Below are 26,100 nucleotides of genomic sequence, written 5' to 3'. Positions count from 1 at the left end.
GTTGTGAGCTTCTTAGCCAAGCGCATACTATCTATATGGTATATTATGTATGATATTCTTACTCTTCATGTTCTGCAATCCACTACTCTTAAAGAATTTCACAGCTGGAATTCCATCATCTTCATCTGTTTCTGACGCTTCCACTGAAGAGAACGACAGCCTTTCGCTTAGACTGGAACCTCTCAGCATAGGGATGCGAGAGTGGGACGCTTTCCTGATGAAATACAAAAAAAAAAAAAAAACCATCACAAAAAATTAATAATAATTCTGAGTTTTAAAAAAAATAATTTTTTGTTTGTTTCTTAATTCTTCATATTCATAGTCAGGGCAATTCCCATAATTTGATCTTAGGTGAATAATGGAAGGGGACGTATAGGATTCAATAATCTGATGTCACGTCCGCCCAGCAACGAGCAGCCTGGATCTAAACAAAGGAAATCGGTACTTTTTATTCTTCATGCTGGCTAGAACTTTTTCACATGTCATGTGAGCAAAATGTATAGATAGAACGAAGATGACGTCATACAGACCTTTGCTATTGTTTTTTGACATCCGCTTTAGTGAGTTGATCTCACTAAACTGTATTAACCAGACTATAAAAGTTCATGGTTACACAGAGTTTGTGTGTTGGTCCGTTATACTTCCGGATGGCAATGTTGTGAACTCCTTGGCCAAGCGCCTTCTATCTATTAAAGCTAAACATGATCAAATTTATACTGTTTTTCTCCTCTTGCTACACTTTTTTGCTCGTCGGAGAACTATTTCATAAGGGCGTCCGCCATTGTTCCGATAGTTTAGAACCAGTTACTAAGTTACTATGCGCCAGTCATTACGAGGGAAGTGAGGTCACGACTGTTGAACACTATTACCTTGAAAACAGCGACGTGTCCTTCTTAGAAGACTGCATCATCTGTATTCTAGTACTCTCTAACTGTTCCATCAACTCATCATACTGGTCTCTCAATTCCTGGACATAGGTGGGGGGGGGGGGGGGATAATAGCAATTAATTAATTAAAAAATTACCATCAATTTGGCAAGGTAAGTGTATTTTAAAATAAATAAATAAGTACTAATAATAATAATAATAATGAAATAATAATAATAATAATAATAATAATAATAATAATAATAATAATAATAATAATAATAATAATAATAATAATAATAATAATAATAATAATAATAATAATAATAATAATAATATACTTTATGCATTTAAAAAATGGAAATTCGTTCACAGACGTGGCATGCATAAAAATGTATAAATATAAGTTAAGAATTTATGGCGACAATGTATATATATTGCCGAGCGTGGCTCGAACCCAGGACCTTCGGATCCGAAAGCTAGTGTCATACCACAAGACCACGTAGCCACACGAATGCAATATTATAATTACCTTATAGTCGATTGTTTTTCTATCGAGCAGTTCTTTGCACTCTTCAAGAGCTTGCCTCTCGTCTTCGTCTATCGGGGGAGGTTCGTTGATGGACTTCTGGAATGACTATTGAAAAGGTATCAGAGAAAAATAGAAAGTAGTTCGCTAACTAAGTAATCTCATTCTAAGACAAGGACAGAAAGCAATACCCTTCAACAGTCGTGACGTCACTTCCGTCATAATCACGCATAGTAACTTAAAGACTAGTTCTAAACTATCAGAATAATGGTGGACCCCCTTATGAAATACTTCTCTGGCGAGCATGAAAGTGTATCCAGAGGAGAAGAACATTATAAATCTGATCATGTTTTGACTTTTATACATTCTGATCACATTATGACATGTGAAAACGTTCTAGCCAGCATGAAGAATAAACAGTGCAGAATTTTGTTTTGTTTAGAACCAAGCTGCTGGTTGCTGGGCTACGTGACATCAGACTATTGAATCCAACTGAACACAGTATGACATGTTAAATTATAAAATTGTAAGGCCTACCTATCTATTACTAGTGTGTTAAAATTGAACTTTAAAATTTAGCTTTTCTATAGCGCAATATCCACGAAAAGTGCTCAAAGTGCTTTACAAGAGGTCCTTGACCGAAAGCAGCACGTATATCATGTAGGACGAGACACATCGCCTGTTAGGCGATATTACAATTTTTTCCAGACAGAGACATTATACACATGAGTACGGTGAGAGAATCTGAGTAAAGAGCCTTTTCTAAAGGACTCAACTATGCGCCGAACGAGGCTCGAACCCCAGGACCTTCCGATCCGAAAACGAGTGTCATACCACAAGACCACACACCCTATTACTAGTGTGTTATATAGGAATATATCCATATAGAAAACCACGTTACTGTTGTAAAGCGCTTTGAGCACGTTTAGTGGATATTGCGCTATATAAAAGCTCAAGATTTTTTTTTTACCGGGTACAACGTTTGAAGACATTTATCCTCTCCTCACCAACCACAGGAAAATCGTCACATTCGTTACGATCCAACCAGCACTTTATTATCATTCAGATTTATTTTGTACATCACACAATTTAAAGAAAAAAATGTTTTATTATAGCTATAAAAACACGACACTGTGTTGTAGAGTTCATAATTTTGCTGATCAATATTAGCAAAGAATGTATTAATTTGTTTTGTTGTTTTTCTGTTTGAGTAAGAAAAAGCATATTTTTTGTGTTGGGTGGGTGTGAAGTTTTGGGGAAAATTCTGAAAATGGCTGGTAAAGAAAGGGTTCATGGGAAGACAAGGCTAAATTTTGAAATTGATTTTAATTTAAACTCTCCTTACCACCTATTGGAAAATCGTCACATTTGTTACAATGTAACCGTCACTTTTCTCATCCAGATTTCATTTCGTTTTGGTATAGCTATAAAAACTTGACATTCTGTAATAGAGCCCATATTGTCGAACAATATTATGTATAGAATTTGCTTGTTGCTTATCTGTTTGAGTAAGAAATGTCTGTTTTTGTGTTGGGTGGGTGTGAAGTTTTGGGGAAAATTTTGAAAATGGCTGGTCAGGAGATAGTTAAGTAGTTACAAACCTTTTCTTTGGCAGCTTTCAGTTCTTTTTTCAACAGCTCAATTTGTCTGGCAGAAGAGTTAGAGGAATCCACGTTTTCCTGCAATTCCTTCTCAAGGATGGATATTTCCTGAAGGGTAATCATGAGTTTGAATATCATTGTCTTTTAAAAAATAATTACAAATTCTATATTACCAAAAATCAGACATATGGGTAGAAAGACACAACAATTCAACAAGAATGATATTAGTAGTAACAACAACAATAACGACAACATAATAATAATAATAATAATAATAATAATAATATTAATAATAATAATAATAATAATAATAGTAATAATAATAATAATAATAATAATAATAATAATAATAATAATAATAATAATAATAATAATAATAATAATAATGATAATTATAAAAATGATAATAATAATGATAATAATAATAATGATGGTGATGATGATGATGGTGATAATAATAATAATAATAATAATAATAATAATAATAATAATAATAATAATAACGATGATGATAATGATATGATGATGACGATGACGATGACGATGATGATGACGATGACGATGACGATGATGATGATGTTGATGATGATGATGATGATGATGATGATGATGATGATGATGATGATGATGATGATGAAAATAAATATAATATATATATAAGAAAACTCACTTTCTGACATCCTGCAATTCGTTCCGACAGCCTTTTTTCTTCTTGACTGGCTTTAAATTGCACTTCATCTAAATGAGATCTCAGTCTGAATGCTTGGGCTGCCCCTGCCTCCCTCTCCCTGTCCAATTCTATTTGAAGCACTTTGATTTGCTCTTGATATTTCAACTCAATTGTCCTGATAAGTAGAGAAGTCATGCATGAAGCTGGTGTCATTTTCCATCATAGAACAAAACATTATATTTTTAATTTGAAAAGATAGAGTGAACTCCTCCTCCTCCTCTTCTTCTTCTTCTTCTTCTTCTTCTTCTTCTTCTTCTTCTTCTTCTTCTTCTTCTTCTTCTTCTTCTTCTTCTTCTTCTCTTCCTTTCTCTCTTCTTCTTCTTCCTCCTCCTTCCTTCTCTCATTCCCTCTTCTCCTCCTCCTTCTCTCCCTCCCCTCTCCTCTTCTTCTCCTCCTCCTCTTCTCTCTCCTTCTCCTTCTCCTTCTTCTCCTCCTCTTCTTCCTTCTCCTCCTCCTCCTCCTCCTCCTCCTCCTCTTCTTCTTCTTCGTCTTCTAATAAACCAATTGACTCAAACAGATATGCTTTCGATGTGCATATCTAAGAGAAAAAAGAACGTAAGTTGTTCCTTTGCAGAACTTATTTTAGAAAATAAAATGTAAAAAAAAAAAACGATGACTGTCAACATTAAAAAGGCTGGCTAAAAACAATAACAAAGAGCTGAGTGACGTCAGTTTCGTTCCTTATATAACATGTAACACATACAAAAAAAGATTGCAAATAACGACTAACTAAACTTAAAGTGTTACATATAAATAATTTGAGTATAGATAGAACGAAGTTGGCGTCACTCGAGTCTTTGTCATTGCGTTTTGCCATCCACGTTTATGAGTAATTATCACTTAACTGTATTATCCAGACTATAAAAAGTTAATGTTACACATAATTTTGTGTGTTGGTCCGTTATAATTCCGGATGGCAATGTTGTGAGCTTCTTAGCCAAGCGCATACTATCTATATAACATGTAACACATAAAAAAAAAGATTGCAACTTACGACTAACTAAACTTAAATGTTATATAAAAATAATTTGAGTATATTTCACTTTGATTTACTCTGATCATACCTGTGTTTACCAAAGAAAATACCACTATGATATAAATAAGCCTACCACATTCATGCAACTGACGACGCAAACTACATAGAAATTAAAGCGGTATATATAAAACAATTAACAATGAGAAATTTAATGTAAGCTTCAATTTAATAGACGAAAACAGATAAAATGGACGTTTCGGGTTTCCCCTTTATCAACAAAACAGTATGAATGAAACACTATTCATCTTAACAACGCCACAATCACTACCTCATTCGTCTGTAGTGTTTCATTCATCCTGTTTTGTTGATAAAGGGGAAACCGAAACGTCGATTTTATCTGTTTTCGTATATTAAATTGAAGCTTACATTCAATTTCACATTGTTATTTATTTCTTCGAGCTTCGAGTAGCAACATTTACTTTAGAATATATAAAGCATACCATTAGAGTATATCTCATGATATATACCATGACTATACCAGTGTTATACTAATAAAACTGTCACTATGGTATTAACAAGCCTAGCAATTTTATGGAATTAACGACGTAAACTACATTTAATTTAAAGCGTTATATATAAAACATACCATTAGAGTATATTTCACGATATACTATGACTATACCTGTGTTATACCAAGGAAACGGTCACTATCATATTAACAAACCTAGCACATTCATGGATTTACGAAGGTAACGTTTTATTTATAAAACATGTATATTTCATGATATACTATGACTATACCTGTGTTATACCAAGGAAACTGTCACTATGATATTAACAAGCCTAGCACATTCATGTATTTACGAAGGTAACGTTTTATTTCTAAAACATGGATATTTCACAATATACTATGACTATACCTGTGTTATACCAATGGAAACTGTCACTATCATATTAACAGGCCTAACACATTCATGGAAATAACGACGCAAACTACATCTAAGATAACGTTTTATTTATAAAACATACCGTTTGAGTATATTATTTCACGATATACTATGAGTATACCTGTGTTATACCAATGGAAACTGTGACTATCATATTAACAAGCCTAGTAGCACATTCTTGCGTCTTTTGACAAGCAAGCAATACTCCTCGGTATTGTAGGAGGTAACAATGCTATATAACATTGCCTGTCTCATAGGACAGTAAGAGGAGCCTAAACTAAAATCCTAAAGCCTAATGTCAATAATACAAGTGAATGGGTAGAAATCTAGGTCGAGAGGCCTGGCACAATGATTTGTCTTATCATCGAATCATTTCCAGTTCAAAAGGGGTCGGGGGGTGGGGGGTTGGGGGGGGGGGAGGTGATCGATAATATGATTTACGGATATAATTGTAATTCTTTGAAATAGAATATAACAACTTTGATGCTTCTTATTTTTCTTCTTCTACTTATCATTATTATAATTATTATTATTATTATTTATTATTATTATTATTATTATTATTATTATTATTATTATTATTATTATTATTATTATTATTATTATTATTATTATTATTATTATTATTATTATCATTATTATCATTATTATTATTATTATTATTATTATTATTATTATTATTATTATTATTATTATTATTATTATTATTATTATCATTATTATTATTTTGTAGAGAGCTCGTTTGAGATTTTAAAAAAATTCTTCTGCTGGGCATGGGTGAGCCTGCCATTCTTGGGAAAATACTGAAAATGATCGGTAAGGAAAGAGTTAACATGAAGCAAACAAAATAACGAGCGTGAAGAAATCAAAGAAGAAAAAAATAAATACTAGGAAATCGGCTTTAATATGGGAGTTAAAGGGGAATAATTAGTGATGTATATAAATCAAAGGCATATATTATATATACCACCATACATGCAAAGCATAAAAGAATAATCGTGTGAATATGCATAAGCATTGGTGTTGATAATGATAATATGACAAACAAGTCTCATGAAGATTAAACCATATTATAATATACATTGGGTAATGTAAATGTTACTGCTCGAAGCTCGAAGAAATAAATAATAATGTGAAATTGAATGTAAGCTTCAATTTAATTACCTTGGTTTATTCATTTCAACAACGCCACTACCACAATATCTTATTCATCTGTAGTCTTTCATTCATCCTGTTTTGTTGATAAAGGGGAAACCCGAAACGTTCATTTGATCTGTTTTTGTAATTAAATTGAAGCTTACTTTCATTTTTCACATTATCATTTATTAATATACATTGGTAATATCACATTGAGAAAGTAGGGAGCAGGCACCAGTGTAAGATAAAGACCTAAACATTCACACAAGTTCAGATCTTTATCTTATACATAGTATGCGCTTGGCCAAGAAGCTCACAACATTGCCATCCGGAAGAAAAACGGGCTAACACACAAAACTATGGGTGACCTTGAACGGTCTTTGTTATTGTTTTTTTTGCCATCCGCGTTTATGAGTAATGCTCACTGAACTGTATTAACGAATCCGACTATAAATGTTCATGGATACACACAGTTTTGTGTGTTGGTCAGTTATACTTCCGGATGGCAATGTTATGAGCTTCTTAGCCAAGCGCATGCTATCTATAGTCTGGTTAATACAGTTTAGTGAGAATTACTCATAACGCGGATGGCAAAAAAACAATAACAAAGACCCGAGTGACGTCAACTTTGAACTATCTATACATTGGTGATGATGTGTAATGGGGCAGACAATTCGTGACGTCACGCCTTCCACTCTTCCGGTTCCAAACTTATTGGTAGTGTGTGTGTAACCAGTATTTCGGAGGAGACTAATATTGTATGGGTATTGAATACATATTGAACCATAAGGCGGCATGACTGTTTAAACCTCTCCTTACCAACCATAAGAAAATTGTCACATTCGTTACGATCCAACCAGCACTTCTAACAATCAGATTTCATTTCTTAATCACACAATTTGAAGACATGTTTTATTATAGCTATAAAAACATGACACTGTGTTGTAGAGTTTATTTTGCAGATCAATATTATACATAGACGTCTAGAATATATTTGTTGTTTTCCTGTTTGAGTAATTAAAAACTATTTTTGTGTTTGGAGGGTGAGAAATTTTGGGGAAAATTCTGAAAATGGCTGGTAAGGAAAGGGTTAAGAAGCAGGATGGATAGACGAGTCATAGGAATGTTGGACCTAAAGGAGGGAGGATGGGTGATCTTTATTGACGACCAGCGTATAGATAGAATGAAATTGACGTCACTCGGGTCTTTGTTATTGTTATTTTTTTGCCATCCGCATTTATCAGTAATTCTCACTAAACTGTATTACCCAGACTATAAAAGTTCATTGTTGCACAGAATTTTGTGTGTTGGTCCGTTATAATTCCGGATGTCAATGTTGTGAGCTTCTTGGCCAAGCGCATACTATCTATATTTAGACTAGAAAATAAAATATCATCACTCTGACACCAGAAGATTATTTACAAGAGGTATGTATGCATCCAATCCTCCGGAAGTACATAGAGTAAAATTACACTTCCCATGAGATTGGAACAAGTTTGTGATATCACACTTTTATTTCCTATTTCCTTTTACAAATAAAATATTGATAGATTGGAAAAGTTACCTGCGTTGGTGGCATAGAATTTACCGACGTGGAGTAAAGAGAACGTAACTCAGTTTCCTTTGGGCGAAGATTAAAAAAAAAAAAAGAGCTGCTTAAAATTGAGCTTTGAGCTTTTAATATAGCGCAATATCCACTAAACGTGCTCAAAGTGCTTTACAAGGGGTCCCTAACCAACAGCAACACTTAACATGTAGGGCGAACATTTAGACAATATTATTACATTTATTTTTATCGGATAAAGACAACGCTGTTAACGACCCGGTACTTATTTTACACTGAGTACGGTGAGAAAATGTGGGTAAAGAGCCTTTTCCAATGACCCGACCATAATGCGCCGCCCAGAGCGATGCTCGAACCCTGGACCTTCCGATTCGTCACCCTCTCTGTGTTTTCAATAACTCTCTCGTGGCAAATTGCTCAACACAACCTCGACTGAGATAAACCTCCAATTAAATTGAACCAGCAGTGGAAGACAAAGTATATACGTCAACTAAAAAAAGTAGTACTACAGAACCATTAGGCCCAGTGAGCCGGAGTTTACGTAGATTCCAAGAGCACACTATCAATGTACTTAGTTTGAGTTCACCTAAGTTTCTCACCCAGACACCAGCAGACGATCCCACAAAAATGAATACACTCAAATGTTTACATTATACAAGAGATTTGATTTACAAGGAAAAAAATACCATCTCCCAAAACGATAACTATGCATTCGACTGTTTCCCTCCCAGCCAAGCACCACGGCCAGAACCAGGACAAAACCAAGTAATCTCATTCCAAGACAAAGACAGAAAGCAAATTGGAAAACAGATAATATAAGGGGATAGAAGACACAGTAAGTGCCTCCCTACCCACTATGGGATTCCAAGAACCCCGCCCAATATCCTCTGAAAAGCGAAAGCAAAATATTGTTGGATCAAATAAAAGGGGATGGTGTAAATTGCGACCTGGTAAAAGAGAAGAAGCAATGCAAACAACTTAAAATATCCCAAATACTAGAATGAAAGGAACCAAAAATGACTCATGTGAAATAATTCCTTTAAATGATAAGATGTATAAAAAAAAACAACAAAAAAACTATGCAAAACCCGATAAGGGTGACCAGTATTACTTGACTTACCCAAATGATTTTTTGATCCCGTTTAATATATTCCTATTCATGATGTAACAAATATAAGCATTAACATAATTTTCACTTCTTTTATGTTTTTCTTTCTTAAATATTATTCCTTCATAATCAGATTTTCAAAAAGGCAAGCTGAAATATTTTTCTTTTTTTTAAAATATATTTTTTTAGTTATGACTGGTGGAAGACATCGTTTTCAATGTCATAGAAATGAATATTTAAAAAATAACAAAATGTTAAGAGTGATTTTTTGTGAATTGACAGTTTTGAATATTGTACGGTAAAATCTTGAATAATATTAAATCAATTCCCAGTAATTTGTAATCTGTATATAGACTATGCAACAACATCTCTACGTTAATACAAGTAATTTAATTGAAAACAACTTTAGCACCAGGGTATAAAAATGTTTCAATACAGCCTACTATCTTTAAGCAATAATACAAAGATACACAGGGAAAGGTTTACAGATAAAATATAGAAATTTTATGAAGATAAATTTCATCTACTAAGAATATAATATATCTACGTACAGTACTGCCATCTTAAGGAAAAAGACCGTATGTGGCCTCTTATTGCAAGTGAGAAACTTGGAACACTTTTTCCTTAAGACGGCAGAATAATAATGAACAATAGAAAGAAAAAAAAAACAAAAAAAAACAAAAACAAACAAACAAAAAAAAAAACAAAACAAAAACAAACAAAAAACAAAAAACAAAAACAAAACAAAAGAAATTTACTTACGTCATTTTTGATTCCCATGACTTGTCCATTTGTGCGTGTCTATCGTCCACTTCCCTGGCCAGTTGCTTGTTGAGTGTATTTGATTCGGTCAGTTGTAATTTTAACTTTTTGTTCTTGTACCGGGATTGTTCCACAGCAGATCTAACAACAATCGGGACAAAATGAATTAGTCAGTGATGTAATGTAATGACTGCTATAGCGATTTTACAACGCATAGATACATATAATTATATTATAGCAATAAAATCTATTTTAAACTAGATAGAAATAAGTAGTAATTAATACATGAATCATAAAAGCACTCATGCGGCAAATGATGGGAGACAAATCCATCTGCTACCTGTATGGTTGGATTCAATTTTTGATAAACTCCATGCTACCATGAGAACAAACAAACCAATCAATGAAAAAAAGACTACCAAAAAAAAAAAAAAAAGAGGAACATAAGAAAAAAACAAACAAAAAACCCCCCAAAAACACAACCCCCCCCCCCCCCCAAAAAAAAAAGAAACAAGCAAAAAAGCTCACATTACCAACCCCTACCTAGAAACTAAGAAGATGACTGACTCGGGACAACTAGTGTAAGATAAAGGTCTGGTAAACTATTTATAAAACACTGCCAGGTACAGCAGGAAGAATAGTACCAAAAACCGAAACAAAATAAAAAAAAAAACAAAAACAAAAAACAAACAAACAAACAAACAAACCAAAACACCTAAACTAAAACCCAGTCTGCCTCGACAGAAGTTCAGCCCACAGACCTCTTGATTACAGGTAATTTAATGAAAGGTTGCTTATTATAATAATATAACAAAATTGAGCTTTTATATAGAGCAATAAATATCTACTAAACGTGCTCAAACCGCTTTACAAGGGGTCCCTGGCCAGCAGCAACGTTTAACGTTTAACCTGTAGGACGGGACATAACGACGCCTGTTAGGCGATATTACAATTATTTTTCGGACAGAGACAACGCTGTTAACGGCCAGGTACTCATTTTACACCTGAGTACGTTGAGAGAAAAACGTGAATAAAGAGCCTTCTCCAAGGACTCAACTATGCGCCGAGCGAGCGAGGCTCGAACCCAGGACCTTCCGATCCGAAAGCGAGTGTCATACCACTTGACCACATAGCCGCACTATCAGTGCACTTACATTGATATCACCCAAATGTCTCACCCAGACACCAGCACCAGATCCCACTAAGAGGTATACACTCAAACGTTTATACATCATGTGTCAAAAATAACTGTACATAACAGAGAGATGATGTACAACAAAAAACATATCTCCCAAAACTATACCTATACAATTCAACTGTTTCCCTCCCAGCCAAGGACTCCGGTCAGGGTCAGGACAAAACCAAGTAATCCTATTCCAAGACAAAGACGGAAAGCAATTGCAAAACAGATATAAGGGGATAGAAGACACAGCAAGTACCTCCCTGCCCACTCTGGGAGGTCAGGAACCCCAACCAGGTGATAACACGCAATAACACGATTTTTATGTTATATCCCTCTCTACTTTTTAGTATAATATCATTTAACCTTTACCAGTTTATAAAGAAGTATCTTGATTATCATTTTATTATTTATATTTTTATTGGACAAGAATTTTATTATAAGTATAATCGGCACATAGTCACCATAATATATTCTGCTTGTTGTTCCACTGTACATTTTAAGACTTTTAATTTTCTTTGCCAAGTTTCATTTAATTTATTAACATTTAATAATTCTATTATATATTACCGAATTGTGTTGTGATACAAAATTATAATTTCCATACAAGGATAAAGTATATCTTATCTTAACTTATCTTATCTTAATTAACACTTACTTGAGGTGTCTGACTTCCTGTTGATAGGTAACAAGGGAGGTGTGGTGTATTTCCTCAGAGGCACTGGGGTTGGCGAGTTCCTCATCCAGAGCCGTTGACAAATCTGTCAGCTTTACGTTGCCATTTGGATTGAAACCCAAAGACTGTTGAATGGATATATAGATGGAACAAAATTGACGCCATTCAGACCTTTGTTATGGTTTTTATTAGCCAGCCATTTAACGATTAGTTCTAACTAAATTCTATAATAAAAAGATTATAAGCGTTTTAGGTTATACATAGTTTTGTTTGTTGTTACTATATATCCGGCTGGTGGATGTTGTGAGTATTTTACCTAAACGCGTAGCTTCAATAAGTATTGACTTAAGTAACAACGATATGAAAAAAATAACACATTATTTAGACCAAATGAAACAAATGTGATTTGTCGAGGTATAATAAATCATTTATGTTCCCAAAATGCAATGAAAAAAAACCCATTCCATTTCAGATATTATTCATATGTATAATAAACAAATGGCTTGTTCACCAGTTAACCGTTGTACTCTGGAAAAACACGTATTTAAAAATTTGGCCAGAAAACTCGTCTTTCAAAAATCGATCGATTTAAATATCCCTTATCTTTTCAAAAACTCTCAATACCCGGGACTTTGCAAAGTAATTAGTTTGGGAGTTTTTACCAAGATGAGGGTTATTTAAATCGATCGATATTTGAAGGATGAGTTTTCTGGTCAAATTTCTAAATACAGGTTTTTCATGAGTACGTCATTTAACCGGTTTGATTAAGCATCCTTATATACTCGTAAGTTTATATTTAAAATGAAGTTTTAAATGAATGGCTTTCTTTGAGGACACGGGCTTTGTAAGTTTATATTTAAAATGAAAAGGAATGGCTTACTTTGAGGACACCGACTGGGTAAGTTTATATTTAAAATGAACATTAATGTTTTATGTTCTAGGGGTTTTACGGCGCTTGCAACACATTTAGGTCATATCAGCGCAGTTAAAAAAACCGGAGAAAATTGGACAGTAAAGACATTCTTGATGTACAATTAAAATGGCTTGAATAAAAAAAGTAAGACAAAGGGGAATCGGTTCAAATAGAGAATAGATTTAGATTCCAAGAGCAAACTATCAGTGTCCCTAGTTTGAGATCACCTAAAAGGCTCAACCAGATACCAGCATAGGTCTCCACTAAAAGGAACACACTCAAATGGTTACAAAACATATGTTAAAAATTAAAAAAAAAGAAATAACAGTATATAACAGAGAGATGATTTACAAGGAAAAAAACATCATCTCCCAAAACTATAACTATACATTCGACTGTTTCCCTCTCAGCCTAGGACTCCGGCCAGGGTCAGGACAAAACCAAGTAATCTCTTTCCAAGACAAGGACAGAAAGCATTTTGGAAAACAGACACAGGGTGATAGAAGACACAGAAAGGTACCTCCCTGCCCCAAAAACGAAGTTTACAATGAATGGCTTACTTTGAGAACACCGACAGCGTTGGGGATGCCGAGACTTTCCCATAGGTCAAGGATGTCTTCCGCCTTGCTATATCTGGAACAAAATGATTCCCCGGATTAAAAGAAAATATTTTTCTCTCTAATCAAAATTACAAGTTTTTTTTTTCAATAATGATGTTTTTTTTCACGTTTTTATTTCATCAAATAATTGAACTCTCACTGTTTAGTTTCAAATCGAATTCGTTAAAATAATCAATTTTTAACAAAGACGAATACATGAGAAAAAGAAATCAAGTATTTCATCGTTGAATGCAAAATATCTTGAAAATAAAAACAAAACCTCAATTCAAACAAAAACAACAATAACAAAAACAACGAAAATAACAAAACAAAACTAACAACAAAAAGGTGAAAAAGACATAACGACAATGTGCAATAAAGGAATAACTTTTATGAATTGATAAATTGAAGTCATTATTATTTGAAGTTTAAAAATGAATCATGTTTGAATGTTGAAATGATACCAATGAGGCTTGATTGAGAAACAAAAAAAAAAAAATAAATAAATAAACAAAACAAAAAAAAAAACAAAAAAAAAAAACCAAAAGAAAAACATAAAAAAAACAACAAAACAAACAATCAAACAAACAAAAAGCTCATTTTAAGTAATTGTCTAAACTGTTTTTAAAAAACCAGTAGTAATATAAAATATACGAACCCCTCTCCATCCCATTCCAGAGACGAAAACAATCCTGCAAAATCTTCACTGACAAAATAAGATGGAGTATTTCCTCGGCCGGGAGTCCGTCCGCGAGAGCTGCTTCTTGTCCTGGCACTGCTGGGCAACGTTCTCGCAGGAGATCGATGGTGGTGGTGGAGATCAATAGGGTATTCGTGTGGGTCCCCGATGTTGTTCAGTCTGTCCATGACTGTCCTCAGGGAGACCTGGCCATCTCTGTTCACGTCGATGTCGGAGAATAATTCAGCGATTTTCTGGACAAGAGAGACAATATTATTATTGTTATTAGGATAAATGAATATAAAATTTGAATATATTATGACTCACTGGGTCAAGTTGATATCATGTCGAAATGACTTTATATATAGAACGAAGATGACGTCACTTAGGTTAATAGCCTGTCTCCGTAGCCATCGTTATGTTATAGTCTGACACTGAAACCAAAAAAGACTGGCAGTTTGACGTCATTATTTGGTTTTTGCACCGCCTAGTGAATTGTCGTTAGTAGAGCTCACGGAAACAAGTGGTCCCATTGGTTGAACTATTCAATACAACTCACGATTTGTTTTCTTTTGTGGCAAAAGACTGGCATTTTGACGTCATGTTTTTGGTCAGTATCAGGCCATAACTTTACGAAGGCCACGCTGACACTGACCAAAAAATGACATCAAAAGACAAGTCTTTGTCCACAAAAGAAAACAAAATCTTGAGTTGTTTTCACCAGTTCAACCAATGGGATCAGTTATTTCCTTGATCTCTACTAACGACAACTCATCCGACGCTACACAAACCTAGAAAATGACGTCAAACTATAAGTCCTAAAGGTTTCTAGTGTCAGGCTATAGATAGTTCGGAGATGACGTCACTCAGGTCTTTGTAATTGGTTTTTGCCATCCGCGTTTATGAGTAATGCTCACTGAACTGTATTAACCCGACTATAAACGTTCATGGATACACACAGTTTTGTGTGTTGGTCCGTTATACTTCCGGATGGCAATGTTATGAGCTTCTTAGCCAAGCGCATACTATCTATAGTTAAATGCGCCTGGCTAAGCAGCTCACAACATTGCCATCCGGAAGTATAACGGACTAACACACAAACCATGAACTTTTATAGTCTGGATAATACATTTAAGTGAGAATTATTCAAAAACGTGGATGGCAAACAAAAAAAAAAAAAACAATAACAAAGACCCGATTGACGTCAACTTCATTCTATCTACTCGTATAGATAGAATGCGCTTGGCCAAGGAGTTCACAACATTGCCATCCGGAAGTATAACGGACCAACACACAAACTCTGTGTAACCATGAATTTTTATAGTCTGAATAATACAGTTTAGTGAGAACAACTCACAAACGCGGATGGCAAAAACAATAACAAAGGCCTGAGTGACGTCATCTTCGAACTATCTATATGTTAACGATGGCTACGGTGTGAGTGAGTTAAATGTTTGGGCTTACCTCCCCTTTCATGCTTTTCATGCCAAGGGCTGCGCACACGGCGGCCAGGTCAGCCTGTGTCAGGTAGCCATTTTGTGCCACGCCCAGCTGTTGACAAATTTCCTTCAAACGAGTCAAACCTAGCACGGTGGGGTCCTCAGGTTGATCAATGGGCACAAGTTGGTCTGGGGGAGATTCAGAAAGTGGCGCTATCGTTATGTACAAATGGAAAAAGGGTCACTTCCCAAGACAGCCCTCTACTGGACAGCAGATGGGAAGAGAAGGCGGGGAAGACCCAAAGAAACCTGGCGAAGGACCATGGATGGAGAAAGAACTAAAGGAAGCAGGCCTGTCCTGGAATACAGCCGATCGCAAGAAATGGAGATGTCTGGTGGATGCCCTGTCTGTCTCAAGGCCCGAAGAGGATTAACAAAAATAGCGCAATATCCGCTTTATGTGCTCAAAGCGCTTTACAAAGGGTCCCTAACCAACAGTAAGATTTAACATATAATATAACTAGACATGACGGGCGCCTGTTTGGCAATAATTCAATTTTTTCCGATAGACAACGCTGTTAACGACCAGGTACTCATTTTACACCTGAATACAGTGAGAGAATGTGAATAAAAAGAGCCTTTTTCTAAGGACTCAACTATGCGCCGAGCGAGGCTCGAACTCAGGACCTTTCGATTCGAAAGCGAGTCCCATACCACTAGAACACATAGCCGCCTCCTTGGTCTTTTAGAACTATGATTAACCCTGAGAATGCAGCGATAATCAAAACCAGGTCTTGACGTATAAAAATCGCATTCGGTCCGGAATGTCTAGGGTTTGAGTCCCGCTTGTGAGCGGCGCATAGTTAGTCTAGTCCTTGGAATAGGCCCTTTACTCACATTTTCTCACCATACTCTGGTGTAAAATGAGTACTTGGCCGTTAACAGTGTTGTCTCTGTCGGTGAACAATCTTTTCAATTTTCGCCCCCCCCCCCCCCCACCATTTTTGGAACTCTCTCCCATCACACGTGAGATGCTCGGATTCGTTGACAACGTTCAAATCTCGCTTAAAGTTTTATCTTTTTACGTCATAATGTTGCAATATTATTATCATATTTTATTGTTGTTAAATTGAATTCGTATCACTTTTCCATCAAACTTGTCTTACTGTAATATGTTTTGTTTTATATCAATGTAAAAACCTTAGAGCCTGTGACAACGGGGTAAAGGGCTATATAAATGCCATTTATTCTTCTTCTTCTTCTTCTTCTTCTTCTTCTTCTTCTTCTTCTTCTTCTTCTTCTTCTTCTTCTTCTTCTTCTTCTTCTTCTTCTTTATTATTATTATTATTATCATTATTATTATTATTATTATTATTATTATTATTATTATTATTATTATTATTATTATTATTATTATTATTATTATTATTATTATTATTATTATTATTAGAAAAAGTGTAAAATCTTTCCCATCTCATTGGAAGATGAACTGGATACATACTTTGTGTAATTGATCCACTGGTTTCAGAGTAATGGCCACTGGTTTCAGAGTAATCGCCACTGGTTTCAGAGTAATGGCCACTGGTTTCAGAGTAATGGCCACTGGTTTCAGAGTAATGGCCCCTGGTTTCAGAGTAATGGCATCTCATTTTCTAATCTAAATATATGCAGGGCGTCAAAAACGATCATCCATCCTCGCTCTTTTACGGCCCGTAATCAAAAGAATCTGCCTTTACACCCAGCTACAACATAGTTATGCCCCCTTATGATTCAATATTATGTAACCTAGTCCTCTTCCCGAAGGACTGATTACACACACACACACACACACACACACACGCACACTTCCAATGATTTTGCAAATGGCAGAGTAAAAAGTGTGACGTCACTTCCGTGCCATATTGTTCTACATATTTCTGTATCCCTTTTCCCGTCGTGGGTTGAATTTGAATTTATCTCAAATTCTGTGCCTGAAAAACGTGATGGTGATTAACGTTGAAGGCGGTCGTGGGCCGTGTGTAAAGGGGTGGGGTTGTGTCCGATTTTAGTTGATATTGGTTTTGTTAACTCGCTCAATCCTAGAGATTTTTGCTACTTTTCAAAATTGGAAAACAATATATTAAAAATGAACATGTACATAGATAGTTTTATTCAACTACCATTAACATGTAAAAACAAAAAAAAAAAAACAATAGCTTTGGTACTACGCCTATAATTTGTCTCAGAAAAATGTAATAAATAGGCATGGGGTAAAAGTAACCCGGCTAACTACGGATATAGTCTCTCTCTCTCTCTCTCTCTCTCTCTCTCTCTCTCTCTCTCCGTCCCCATCTCCGCCAAAAAATAAAGAACAAAACATATACACACAAAACCAGAACAAACAAACCACCCCCCCTCCAAAACAAACACATGCCCCCTCCCCCCCCCCCCCCTTCCCCAAAGAAAGAAATAAAAAAAAAGAAACAACAAGAACCAAAAAACCCAACAAATAAAAACAAAAAAAAAAACAAAAACAAAAACAAAAAAAAACAAAAAAAACAACAAAAAAAAAACAAAAAACAACAAAAGAAAAACAAAGTAAGACAAACAAAAAAACCCCCAAAAAACAAACAAACCAACATTCTGATACGAAAGTTAAGCTTTCCTAAGGAACAATTATTATCGAAGCATTCCCTTACGTTCAGCACCCGTGTCAAACCTCCCGTGTCATACCTATGTATTGTGTGCACCAATAGGTGACCAGTGTGTTCACAGCTTAGTACATAATATTTCACACGGGGATTATCCTTATAATCATTAGGGCTTAGAGGCTAACCCACACCGGAGACTGACTCCGACGACCCGGCACTCACTACCGTCCGTTGCCGTCTTCCGGATAAAGACGTCGGGCACGGACAAATAATAAATAATTAAAATAAAGAGAAGAGCCGCTAGAACTACCCATACCAAGCACCCGACGTCCTCTGCCGTTTTTTTTCAAGCTTGATACGGGTAGGTCTAGCGGCCCTTCTCTTTATTCTTAGTATTTATTTTGTCCGTGTCCGACGTCTTTATCCGGAAGACGGCAGAGGACGGCAGTGCCGGGTCGTCGGAGTCAGTCTCCGGTCAGCCCTTATAGATAGTATGCGCTTGGCTAAGAAGCTCATAACATTGCCATCCGGAAGTATAACGGACCAACACACAAAGCTGTGTGTATCCATGAACGTTTATAGTCGGGTTAAAACAGTTCAGTGAGCATTACTCATAAACGTGGATGGCAAAAACAATAACAAAGACCTGAGTGACGTCATCTTCGAACTATCTATATTTGTGCAGCTGTGCGGTCTTGTGGTATGACACTCGCTTTCAAATCGGAAGGTACTGGGGTCGAGACTCGTTCGGCGAATAGTTGAGTCCTTGGAAAAGGCTCTTTACTCACATTCTCTCACCGCACTTAGGTGTAAAATGAGTACCTAGCCGTCAACAGAGTTGTCTCTGTCTGATAAAATTGTAAAATCGCCTAACAGGCGTCATGTCCCGTCCTACAGGTTAAGTGTTGCTGTTGGCCAGGGATCCCTTGTAAAACGCTTTGAGCACATTTAGTGGATACTGCGCTATATAAAAGCTCTATTTCTTTATAGAATGTCGTGAGATAGGATTCGATTAGAAGCAAACGATTTACCTCTTGGTTCGTAGGTTTCCTCCTGTGCTAGCCTGGACGGTAGATTGGGTACATTCCCTTGGCGTCGCCGCACATTTTTGCCTTCTATTTCCTGTTGGAGATTTGAAATAATAATATATTGAAGTATTAGATGACGTTTGAGACACCATAAGCTAACGTTTGCATACGAAAATTTAGATGGTAATACGGTTCAACAGTCGTAACGTCACCTCCCTCGTAATGATGCATAGTAACTTAGTAACTGGCTCTAAACTATCGGAACAATGGCGGACGCATTTATGAAATAATACTCCCGACAAGCATAAAAGCGTATCCAGAGGAAAAAAACCCCATTATAAATCTGATCATGTTTTGACTTTTATACATTCTGATCACAAGACATATGAAAAGTTCTAGCCAGCATGAAGAATACAAAGTACCGATTTTCTTTGCTTAGAAACACGATGGCCACCGTTGCTGGGCGACGTGACATCAGACGATTGAATCCAATTGTGTTGGTTCGTTATACTTCCAGATAGCAATGTTGTGAGTTTCTTAGCCAAGCGCTAACTACCTATATCACGTTTATTTGACAATCCATTCACTGTTAGAAAACATCACGATTCCCGTCTCAATATAGATGCTATGCGATTGACTAAGAAACTCACAACATTGCCATCCGGAAATATAAGACCAACACACAGAACTATGTGTAACCATGAACGTTTATAGTCTGGTTAATACAGTTTAGTGAGAATTAACCAGTAGATTTTTGACCAATCAAAACTTAAAATTTGTGACACACCCTCACACGTGCTAGGACAAACATATTTGGTTGTTTATAAACAATAACGTGAATGAAATCGACCTCTCTCTGATCATTGTTATTGTTTTTATACCGCCAAATGGGTGGCTAGTTATCACACGATTTTCTCGATCAGATTTAAACGGTTACATTTATATATAGTTTTCTGTGTTAGTTCTATTGACCAAGCGGTTATACAGTGGGTATTTTATTAAGACACATACCATCGAAAGTAAAACCTGTGTAGTTTGCTGTGTCTACCAATCACTACCAATGTTTACATTATGACGATTGTCCGAGAGGCGTGGTTATCTACCTGTTAATTACTCACAAACTTGGATGACAAAAAAAAAAAAACAAAAAAAAAAAAAAAAAAAAAAAAAAAAAAAAAACAAAAAAAAAAAAACAACCCAATAACAAAGGCCTGAGTGACGTCGGCTTCGTTCAAACTATAGATAGTATGCGTTTGGCTAAGAAGCTTACTACATTGCCATCCAGAAGTATAACGGCAACTTGGAACGTTTATTGATAGAATGAAGTTGAGTTATTGTTTTGTTTTTTTTTTTTTTATCCGCGTTTATGAGTAATTCTCACTAGACTTTATTAACCAGACTATAAACATTTAAGGTTACGCATAGTTTTGTGTGGTGGTCTGTTTTACTTCCGGATGGCAATGTTGTAAGCTTCTTAACCAAAGCATACTGTCTATAGATAGTATGCGCTTGGCGAAGAAGCCCACAACATTGCCATCTGAAATTATAACGGACCGACACACAAAACTGTGTGTATCCATGAACGTTTATAGTCTGGTAAATGCATTCTAATGAGAATTACTCATAAACATAATGGCAAAAAGCTATAACAAAGACTCGAGTGACGTAAACTTCATACAAATGTTGTGAGCATCTTAGCCAAGTGCACACTATCTATAGATAGAACGAAGTTGACGTCACTCAGGTCTTTGTTATTGTTTTTGCCATCCATATTTATGAGTAATTCTCACTTTACTGTATTATCCAGACTATAGATAGAATGCGCTTGGCCAAGGAGTTCACAACATTGCCATCCGGAAGTATAACGGAGCAACACACAAACTCTGTGTAACCATGAACTTTTATAGTCTGGTTAATACAGTTTAGTGAGAACAACTCACAAACGCGGATGGCAAAAACAATAACAAAGGCCTGAGTGACGTCATCTGCATACTATCTATAAAAGTTCATGGTTACACATAGTTTTGCGTGGTGGTCCGTTTTATTTCTTGATGGCAATGTTATGAGCTTCTTAGCCAAGAGCATACTATCTATACATTAATATCATCATTTGATCATAACATTCATTTTATTCGAACAGAAAGAAATAGGAGAAACAAATCAATCACAAACTATAAACCTTAATCTCCTGTTACTGGTTGCTACTAAAAAATCCGTGGCACGGCACTCATAATATTATTGCTTTCACCAATTCCAAAACACCTCCGCTCACAATATCATTTATTTTCTACAGTTAAAAGGAAGTAAAATTAAAAATACTTAGACCTACTCTCCTAGACAATGACATGGCGAAAATTTACATAAATCTAGAATCAACGAAAACTTAAAAGCACGAAACGAGAAACAGAAGGCATGAAAACCCGCTATGAAGAGTCAGTCATACAGACATCTATGATGTGTGTATGTGTATATGTGTGTTATTGATCTAGTATGAGCACATAGTATTCAAATGTCGCCTCTATTCTGATTGAACCGTCGTATTTTATTGATTGGACACAGATTGCAGTCGTTAACTACTATTACTGTGACACACGACACATATATATTTCCAATACCCCCCCCCCCCACACACACACCTTTTAGGGGTTATAAACAATGCAATCTTCAAGTCAAAATGATACTAAGCTGTTAGAAGCTGTTAACTGTAAATAAATCATAAATTTAGAATAATTGCATATGCATTGATTAGAACAAAACCGAATAGCCTCATCATAACACATGCTTCCGTAATCACAAGGGAGGTGATATAGATAGATCGATGTTGACGTTACTCCGGTCTTTGTTATTGTTTTTTGCCATCCGCGTTTGTGAGTAATGCTCACTCAACTGTATTAACCCGACTATAAACGTTCATGGATACACACAGTTTTGTGTGTTGGTCCGTTATACTTCTGGATGGCAATGTTATGAGCTTCTTAGCCAAGCGCATACTATCTATATACGCTGTAATCTTCAAGTCAAAATGTGACCCATCGTGTCAAAACGGTATTATGTCGGAACAAACCATATGCTTAAAAGTGGAAGTAATTGTTAAACTTGTCAAAAATATAAATTGTTGTCATTAGCACCTTAAAATATGGTATCCATTCTCCTCAATAAAACATACAAACTCAACACAAGTCTGATATTTCTGGCTATAAATTCAATTTTCAATATCTTAACCAGCCCCACTTAATACCGGTTTGAGGCGAACGGTCACACATGATACAAAGCTGCTCGAAGCTGTGGACTGTAAAAAATAATAAATTTAGAATAATTGAATATGCATAGGTTAGAACAAAGCCAAACCAAATAGCCTCATCATAACACATGCTTCCGGAATCACAAGGGAGGTGATATACAATACGATTCAATAGTCTGATATCACGCCTCCCGGCAACGGTGGCCATCTTGGTTCTAAACAAAGAAAATCATTCCTTTTTATTTTTCATGCTGGCTAGAACTTTTCATATGCCTTGTGATCAGAATGTGTAAAAGTCAAAACATGATCAAATGTATGTGTTTTTTTTCCTATTGGATTCAATAGTCTGATGTCACGTCGCTCAGCAACGGCGGCCATCGTGGTTCTAAACAAAGAAAATCGGTACTTTTTATCCTTCTTGCTGGCTAGAACTTTTCAAATGTCTGGACGACGTGACATCAGACTCTTGAATCCAATTTTTGGTCAATATCGGACCTATAGTTTAACGAAAGTCACTTTCTACTCACAACATAAGGCGAGGAATGCCCATTTTTGTCCATCTCCTGTAGAAAGTCGATGTAGGAGTCTTGATTTGTGGCCTGTTGATTCATTTCGACACCTCGGTTGTCGGACACAGACCTGCGACCGTATCTCTTGCGCCCAATCACAATCTTAGGCGGTACTTTTGGAGATTCATCGACACTTGCTGGTTCTGTTTCGGAAAGGACAAGAAAAGTAACGATAAATAATACTTAAAGCCGAGTAATCACTAATACACACACAAACACACACACACACACACAAACACTCATACAACACACACACAAACACTCACACAAACACACACACAAATATAAACACACACAAACATACACACAAACACACACCCACACACACAAACACTCACACAAACACACGCACAAATATAAACACACACAAACATACAAACACACATAAACACACACACACAGACATACAAAGAGACACAAACACTCACACACAAACACAAACACACAAACACACAAACACACACAAAATGATAATCTATCCTTTAAAAATTGTAAGCCTCCGTCTCGAAACGGTATTTTGTCGTTATGAATCATAGATAGTATGCGCTTGGCTAAGAAGCTCACAACATTGCCATCCGGAAGTATAACGGACCAACAGACAATCTATGTGTAACCTTAAACGTTTACAGTCTGGTGAATACAGTTTTGTGAGAATTACTCTTAAGCGCGGATGGAAAAAAGCAATAACAAAGACCTGAGTGACGCGTTATCTTCTTTCTATAGATAGTATGCAGATGACGTCATTCAGGTCTTTGTGACTGTTTTTTGCCATCCGCGTTTATGAGTAATGCTCACTGAACTGTATTAACCCGACTATAAACGTTCATGGATACACACAGTGTTGTGTGTTGGTCCGTAATACTTCCGGATGGCAATGTTATGAGCTTCTTAGCCAAGCGCATACTTTCTATAAATAGGTGGTTGGGAATCAAGACAAAACACGGACACAGTGAGAAGAATTCTCCACAGTAAAATTGAAATAAATAATTGAGATAAAAGTTACCTTTTTCAGGATCCATTTTAATTTTTTCTAAAAATGGTTTTAAAAAACCGTGTTAAATAATTGTTTAAAAACCACAAACTTTAGATAGTTGACAAAAATGTATACGTTTAAAAACTTTCGGTTTAAAAATCACAGAAGCTTGATCGAAAAAAACGTTGAAAATTCTGTTAATCCATAACAAGACTTGCACAACACAACCAAAACACACATTGCCTGTTAGGGACTACACACTATTGATGCTGTGCGTTTAGCGAAAAAGCTCACAACAATCCGACAGCCGGATAAAACGTACCAACGTTCAAGATAACACATAGTCTTGTGTGTTGGTGTGTTCTATCCGACGCGGATGCTGTGAGTAATTTAGCTTAGCGCAGAGCATCACTAGAGGGAACAAGGATGACGTTACTCACCTCTTTGTCATTTTTAAAGATATTGTTAGGCGAATACACACTAACTCTCTCTCTCTCTCCCCCCCCCCCTCTCTCTCTCTCTCTCTCTCTCTCTCTATATATATATATATATATATATATATATATATATATATATATATATATTATGAAAACAAAACCCATGAAATAATAGTGATCAACTTTTTGATAAAATGAGTTATTTATAAAATATTTCAGGTATAATTAATAGGATTCAATAGTCGTAACGTCACTTCCTTCCTAATGACGCATGGTAACTTAGCAACACTGGCTCTAAACTATCGGAACAATGGCGGACGCCCGTATGAATTATTTCTCCGGCGAGCATAAAGGGTATCCAGAGGGGAAAAAAAACCCATACATTTGATCATGTTTTGACTTTTACACATTCTGATCACAAGGCATATGAAAAGTTCTAGCCAGCATGAAAAATAAAAAGTAATGATTTTCTTTGTTTAGAACCAAGATGGCCACCGTTGCCAGGCGGCGTGACATCAGACTATTGAATCGTATTATGATCAACTTCTACAATATTGTTGTTTCGAGCAATCGCTCTCATGAAGTAGAATGTCGTTTGTGTATGTTTGTTTTTAAGGAGGATTTATGGAGGTTGTATCTTGTTTTGAATGAACACTCAGTGAGGCCAATGTATGTTTCTTGTTCTGGTGTGTCTGGGCGTGGATACACTTAGCGAACACATTTGGAATCTCAACGAAAATAACACACAACACAGCATTACACGGAAAATCATCTCGAGAGCACAGTCGTACTCCCACACTTCTAAGATTTGCAACCTCTGTTTGGAAGAAAAAGAGGCTACATAATAATTACAAAACCGAACATGGCAACACTCAACAGGAGAAACGAACTAACATCTTCATGCAGCAACAAACACCTTTTATATATTTACGAAATTAATTAATAACACAGCAATCTACTTTTATTTCACCTCCTGATGAGAACAAATGCTCGAAACAAGATTGTAGAAGTTGATCATAATATTATATATATATATATATATATATATATATATATATATATATAAAATATACATTATTTTAATATTTACCACAATGTTTGAGACAGTCTACATTAATGTTTCAGGCCTATATATATCGATTATATATATTATATATATATATCGATTTGTTTTGTTTATATATTAATTAGTCAATATACACCCTTTAAAATTTGTGGATATAAAAAGAAAATGTTACTAAGAGCAAATGGCAATCTGATTAGAACATCTGCTTACATTTGGTAGCCAATTAACCAGTAGATTTTTGACCAATCAAAACATGGAATTTGTGACACACCTTCACACGTGTCGGACAAGCATAGTTGATTGTTTCTAAACAATAGCTTGAATGAAATCGCCCTCTCTCTGATCATTGTTATTGCTTTTTTACCGTCAGATTGGTGACCAATTAAAACAGGATGTTCTCTGTCATATTATAAACCTTTGAATTTACACACAGTTTTATGTGTTGGTTCT

At 35.6% G+C, this 26,100-nt stretch overlaps 1 protein-coding gene across 1 annotated transcript in view; it reads right to left on the bottom strand.

Annotated features, from left to right (window-relative positions):
- Positions 1 to 24,193, bottom strand: part of LOC144980671 (uncharacterized) — a 51,548-nt gene extending 27,355 nt beyond the window's left edge. The window contains exons 1-14 of the mRNA XM_078928350.1: positions 24,178 to 24,193; positions 23,133 to 23,317; positions 19,368 to 19,458; positions 15,732 to 15,895; positions 14,247 to 14,521; positions 13,550 to 13,622; positions 12,059 to 12,201; positions 10,221 to 10,361; positions 9,471 to 9,503; positions 3,667 to 3,841; positions 2,997 to 3,104; positions 1,399 to 1,503; positions 870 to 967; positions 63 to 214 (exon numbers count right to left, since the gene is read on the bottom strand). Coding sequence (XP_078784476.1) covers positions 63 to 214; positions 870 to 967; positions 1,399 to 1,503; positions 2,997 to 3,104; positions 3,667 to 3,841; positions 9,471 to 9,503; positions 10,221 to 10,361; positions 12,059 to 12,201; positions 13,550 to 13,622; positions 14,247 to 14,521; positions 15,732 to 15,895; positions 19,368 to 19,458; positions 23,133 to 23,317; positions 24,178 to 24,193 — 1,759 coding nt within the window. The remainder of the gene's footprint in view (positions 1 to 62; positions 215 to 869; positions 968 to 1,398; positions 1,504 to 2,996; positions 3,105 to 3,666; positions 3,842 to 9,470; positions 9,504 to 10,220; positions 10,362 to 12,058; positions 12,202 to 13,549; positions 13,623 to 14,246; positions 14,522 to 15,731; positions 15,896 to 19,367; positions 19,459 to 23,132; positions 23,318 to 24,177) is intronic.
- Between the last annotated feature and the right edge of the window lie 1,907 nt (positions 24,194 to 26,100).

Source organism: Berghia stephanieae, chromosome 10, assembly GCF_034508935.2.
Source record: "Berghia stephanieae isolate SIO BIC M18660-M18661 chromosome 10, UCSD_Bste_1.3, whole genome shotgun sequence".
NCBI classification, from domain to species: domain Eukaryota; kingdom Metazoa; phylum Mollusca; class Gastropoda; order Nudibranchia; family Aeolidiidae; genus Berghia; species Berghia stephanieae.
This window is presented reverse-complemented; position numbering and strand designations above follow the sequence as displayed.